The sequence below is a fragment of the Amblyomma maculatum genome, chromosome 1, assembly GCF_055883805.1.
Source record: "Amblyomma maculatum isolate TAMU_Amacu chromosome 1, ASM5588380v1, whole genome shotgun sequence".
Lineage (NCBI taxonomy): Eukaryota > Metazoa > Arthropoda > Arachnida > Ixodida > Ixodidae > Amblyomma > Amblyomma maculatum.
Genome location: NC_139344.1, coordinates 282,657,732 through 282,663,731, shown reverse-complemented (window position 1 = coordinate 282,663,731; position 6,000 = coordinate 282,657,732). Strand labels below are relative to the sequence as shown.

General features: G+C 49.3%; 1 protein-coding gene across 1 annotated transcript in view; it reads left to right on the top strand.

Moving 5' to 3' along the window:
- Positions 1 to 2,156: 2,156 nt before the first annotated feature.
- Positions 2,157 to 6,000, top strand: part of Pus1 (Pseudouridine synthase 1) — a 95,217-nt gene continuing 91,373 nt past the window's right edge. The window contains exon 1 of the mRNA XM_084591506.1: positions 2,157 to 2,344. Coding sequence (XP_084447632.1) covers positions 2,183 to 2,344 — 162 coding nt within the window. The 5' untranslated portion in view covers positions 2,157 to 2,182. The remainder of the gene's footprint in view (positions 2,345 to 6,000) is intronic.

Below are 6,000 nucleotides of genomic sequence, written 5' to 3'. Positions count from 1 at the left end.
GGTTTCGGGGGCGATGTGCGCGCTGAAAAGCTCTCCCATTGTTGTCGATAGCACATCCTTATTTCCCTGATTTGTATGCGCGAAATGAGCAAGATGCGCGCTCTCTCCCGCTCATCTTTGCGAGTGCGGCTCAGCACGTTCTCGTTGAATAACTCGAACTGGTTCATACTACGCAAGATAAAACAGCGCAACGTGGACGAGCAGGAGGAGGCAGGTGCCTTTACTAAGCAAAAGTTTATTCCGCTTGCTCGAGATGGGAAGCTTGGTGGCAAAGAAAGGAGAAAAAAAGTTAGAGGTTGTCTTAAATGTCTCTCAAGAGGAAAATGGCGAAAGCCCACCCTTCCTCTCCTATCATTTGCCTCTCATCGTTTGCCTCTTGTCGGCATTCGTTGCAGTGCTACACATAAATATAATTGGTTTACAGTAAAGGAAAGACGCAGTATCTATCACACTTTCTCCGGCAAGTGTAGTGATGGTGAAAACTTTTACTGCCAAAAACGTGTAGGGGGGCAAACCCCACTCCTTTACATGGCACGAAGCAGCCCTTAGAGGGCCGCCCTTACAGAGCAAAAGACAGCCCTTGGAGGGCTGTTCGATTCAGGGCGTTGGTGATGACCCAGCGCTGCTCTGTAGTAGTAGAGCTGGCCAGGAGAGTCTCCCAGTATGACTCCGCTGGGCTTGGGGATGGAGGATGTGAGAAGGTACACTCTTAGAAAAAAGGGTAAGAAGCTAGTAAGTGCAGCAGTTACTAACTTCGAATAGGTTTTACTACCTTTTTACTACCCTTGAACTAACTCACAACTTTCTGAAGTAGTAACGGCTCCCATTACTAACCAGTAAGGTTCTGTTAGTAGTTTTGATGAGTTAAATATTAAAATCCCTGGACAACTTTACCATAGAATCTTGCTAGCATAAATTTACCAAAATTTTCAGAATCGAAGTTTTGTGCAACGCACACTTTGGCTGTTCTTGAAAGTTTTCTTGCTCATAGATTAAAACTTATTCCGGAATTAGCGAGATACATAATTTTCGATTATTTGATGGCGCTTTTGCTCACAAAGAGCTTTGCCAGGAATCTCAAATGAAAACGTCAAGCTGAACACCAGGCGCCCAGTCAAGCATGGGCATAATTTGAAAGTCTATATTTTTGTGCACACTTGAAGCTAAAGAAGAAAAAAACATTACAGAATTTGAATTTTCGTGCCCCTTGCGAGCTTGTGACAGCGTAATGCAGTGAGGAAAAGATCAGAGCGATCCTTAATAGCTCTTCCAGGGAAAGCCTGCAGTATAGTGAACTGTGACGCTTTGTGACAACGACCTGCAGACAGTCGCGGACAAACTCGGATGACGTCCCTTTATAAGTAAGACATTTTTGAAGAAAATAGAAAATAGTTTGTATTCACGTTGCATAAGTACATGGTTTCTGCGTCTACTGCTGTTGTTTTCGTCACCTTACCATTGTGCTTTCCACCAGTGCAACAGAAATGCACAACGACACGAAATCAATACCTTTCCACCTCGCATGGATTGCCTGCCATCAATTTTTATTCCGTTTTGTTTCATTCTGGTCCAAGCATGAATACCCCGTAAGCAAGAAAAACACAGAACAGCGCCGGGAGGAATGCGCGAGGGCTCGACGGCTAGCAGGGCTGTAGCGTCGACACTTGATCCAAGCATCCAAGCACGCCGGCACTGGTGGCCGAGGTATGGCGGGAGTCGGCGCCGAAATATGAAGCGGTTTCACGCGCGGGTATAAAAAGAACAATGGGGCGATGGCTAATACTCGGGCATCCTCTCCGTCCTCTCCCCTCACTTTACGCGTGTTTTCCGCTGTACGAAACTGCGCGCTGTGGACGGGAGCGTCGTCGCTGTGCTGGTGAAATGGCGGTAGTCGAGTCCCATATTTTCGTAAACGTCGGCGTGTTCTGGTCAACATTGTAAGGTTAATGAGTACCATCGGGAAGTTCACACATCAAGCCCCACGTGAGCTTTGCTATTGCACCAGTAAACAGACATCGACTCCACGGTCCCATCGCTTCTGACAGCAGCGCCGCCGCTCATTTGCCGCGTATTCAGGGGCCAGCGTGGACTCGACAGTCTGGATTATTTTCATTTGTTCTGCTTCGAGGTGTTCATCGTCTGCCGCTAATACTGATTTTGGCGGGAAAAGTGACGCCGAATAATGTCGGAGGAAAGGCAGGCGTTGTGTTCGGCGCCCATGTCTAGTGATTTGGAAAGACCGGCAGAGAATGATTCAAGTTGGCGGGCAGCATCGGCAGGAAGATCTGATAAATGCTTTACTGGATGGCGATTTAGGGACGGTGCAGAAAACGTGCGCATCGAGGTAAGTTGCCCCGTTTTCATCTTCATTGCTTGGAATGCAAAGACCTGCGCATTGCATAAGTAATTATTTAACGCCATTGTTGGTAAATTGTTGCCGCGTGTTTCCTGATCCTGAGAAAAAGTAAACGCCGTAGAAATAATGCCAACTTTGTTGAAGTGAAATTGAACAGAGTAAGCTGTGGAGCCATTTGCTACAGACATTATGCTCAACTAAAACGACGCGTGTTGAGAGGACAGTAGCACATGTCCTGTTGTCGCCTTTCTTTATCCTGTGAAAATTCTGCTTTTGTTGAGAAATAAACACCGTTTAAAGTAAAACGAACCTTACACCGTAAAAATTAGGCCTCGGGCGAAGAAAGAAATCTTTCAAGATTGAATTTTTTGAAATCAGGTTCGCACAAGTCTACTAAAGCATGTTTTTTTCACACGTGTTTATATCGCAGTTCTATCGTGTCTTTTTTTTGTAATTTATAGATTTGTAGTAAACCCAAACCTTGTTGACATTTTTGTTATTTTTCGGCACCCGCAGTCCTAGCATTTTTGTGGTAAACTGTAAGGTTTGTAGTAAATTCAAACCTTTGCTGACATTTTTGGTTTTTGTCGGGAACATATAACTCTGTCACAAACGTACTTCAAGACCATATGAGCTGAGTCTTTCTGCTTCGTTTTGTATACAATTATTGGATGCTAGTGCATCTGCTCGAGCTACGCACGTTTTTTGAAATATGTTTTGTAATCTGTATGCAGTTCAAAGAATTCCTACAGCCTTGTCGCAAATTGGAAATGATTTAGTCAAGTGAAACCAATTGCTGGGCTAGTTGGTGCATTTCACAGAAAAGGAAAGATTTACAGCGCTAACAAATACATACAACTAGAAACACACGGGACAGGCGCCGACTCCAACTGGTTTTTCGAAACGACAGCAAAATGAACACCAAAACGTAGTAACGTAGTACAAGTCTCTAGGTGGGGTAGTATTGCGTACTACCTAGAAGGCAGCATTTTCTACTACCCTTCAATCAGTGGCGTAGCGAGGGGGGTGGGGGGGGTGCAGTCCGCACCGGGTGCAGCGCTCAGGGGGTGCATCTTGGCAGTGAGAGAGAGGAAGGGGTGGGGGCGAAATGAATTATTTTGGAAAGACGCGAAAAGGCGCGCATCGAGGCCACTGATGGCAAGGATGATCTCGTAGAACGAATTATTTTGTTGTGAGTGGTTGAAAACACATGCCTTAGTTTAGGCCAGAGACTTCACGCAATTTTGACGTTGGACTAGGCCTGTGTACGTGTGTGAACCCTGGACCGCGCCGCGCCTCCGCACCGAGTGCGGGTGACCCTAGTGACGCCACTGCCTTCAATGGCAAACTATAATGCAAAAAGGTGTTGGTGTTCACTCACCTATATTACTAACTGGCGCTACTACTGTTCACTAACTTCCTGGGGTAGTAAATTTCACTAGCTGTATTTTTGCTACCTCTAGTTACTAAGAAGGTAGTGATCTATGTATCGGGCATGAAGGAGAATAGGGTAGGGAGCCGTACGTGACTGGAGTCGGCGCCAGTAGGTCGGCGCCTTGGTTAGGGTTAGGGAGGAAACCGGCGATGCGTAAACACGCCGACTATCTCGGTAGTAGGTAAAAATATCTCTGAAGGTAAGCAGACACTCCTGGGCTGGCGCAGGGGATCCGGCTCCTACTCGGAAAGTGGGACCTCGAGCGACGGACTGGACCTCCTCGTTACCCGGAAGGCCTGCGTGTGCTGGGGTCCAGATGAGCGTTACAGGGTGTGTGGGATTCCAGGAGCATAGAAGCCGAACCGTGATGCTGGATAACAGGCCATTGGGGAAATTTGATAGCGCTGATTTTTAGTCAAAAGAATTTTGGTAGCAGAGGTGGAGATGAGAGCGAGCGCAATGGCTGACTCCTCTGCAATTTCGGAGGTGTCTATGGTGATAGAGCCTGATGCGAGTAATCGGCCTAATTGTTAGCGACGGCGAATACCATGCGTGAGCCCGATGAGTACTCTACGACGTTCACGTAGGCTACTTCGGAACCGTCGCCGTACTCCTTGTGCAGGGCTTTAGCGTGGCTGCCCTGCGTTCCCCGTCGTGCTCGGGGTGCATGCGCTTGGGGATAGGAGGGATGATGAGATGAAAACGTAGATCAGGAGGTAGGGACCCCCTGCGTAGAATGAATGCTCGAGGTTATGCCTAGCTGAGGGAGCAGAGTGCGGCTTACCACGGTACCCGACAGTCCAGTCAGCTGTGCTGTTAGGGTGGCTTCTGCCAGCTCCTCAAATGTGTTGTGCGTACCGAGATTGAGAACACGGGTAGTAGAGGTGCGGGGGGGTAGACGGAAGGCGACCTTTGTTCAGCTCCTGAAAAGTTCGTTTATGCGGTCCCGCTCCTTTTGCTTTAAAGAGAGGTAGGGGAATGCGTACGCCGTGCGGCACGTGATGTAGGCTTGTGTGAGACGAAGTGTGTTCCGTTCCCTCAGACCCGCGGGCCGGTTCGCCTCGCGCCGGATGACACGAGTGACTTGCTGGGTTTGGGCCTAGAGAGCTTGGATGGTGTCTCCGTGCGCGCCGTGGGAGTGAATGATGAGGCCCATGATGTGAATCTTGGAGACTAGGGGAATGGGGTGATGACCTAGTGTGAGTGAGATGGGCGGTTTGGCGGGGTCGTGCGGCCTGGGGCGGTGGAGGAAGAGTTCTGATTTGGAAGGGGAGCAGGCTAAGCCACAGGTGCGAACGTACGAGTCAATTATGTTGAGGGCCGATTGTAAGTTGTGTTCCATGTCGCCATCACTGCCTCGGTTTGCCCAGGCAGTGATGTCGTCAGCGTATATGCTGAAATGCATGTCGGGGACATGGGCGAGTGGGTGGGGGAGTTGGAGGAGGGCTACATTGAAGAGGATGAGAGACAGAACAGCACCCTGAGGCGTCCCCCGGGCTCCCAATGAGACACCGGAAAGCTGGTGGTCGCCCAGGATGAGTGTGGCTGTGCGTTTGGAGAGGAAGTCGCGGATGCAGTTGTACATTCGCGGGCCTACGTCAAGGGCGTGGAGGCTTTCTAGGGTGGCTGCGTGATTGCGTGGGAAACGTTGTCAAATGCTTTGGTTAGGTCGACGCCGAGAATAGCCTTGATGTGACCCGTAGGGGAGTCAAGAATGTGATGTTTGAGTTGTAGAAAGATATCCTGAGGGGACAAGCCCGGGCAGAAACCAAACATGCACGAAGGCATGAGGTTGCTGTTCTCAAGATACCGGCGTCTGGAGAACATGCTCCATGTGCTTGCCCACACAGGACGTAAGGGAAATTGCATGCAGGTTCGTAATGGAGAGAGGATTTAGGAATCAAGACTATCTTGGCGTCCTTCCACTGGGCGCCGCGCAGCCAGCATTTGTTGAAATAGTTGGTTAGGGCTGTGATGGAAGGGGAATCAAGGTTGCAGAGTTCTTGTTATGCACTCCGTCGGGGCCGGGAGCTGAGGACGTGTTGAGGCGCTGAAGTTCTTCCCTAACTTCCGCCTCGGTGATGGGTTGGTCTAGGAGGCCGTTAGGTGAGCCTGTATAGTCGGGGTGTTCTGCGGAGGGATATGCAGGAAAGTAGAGATTAGAAGTTCCTGAGGGGAGGCCGCAGGTGTGTGCATAAGCTTGACGAGG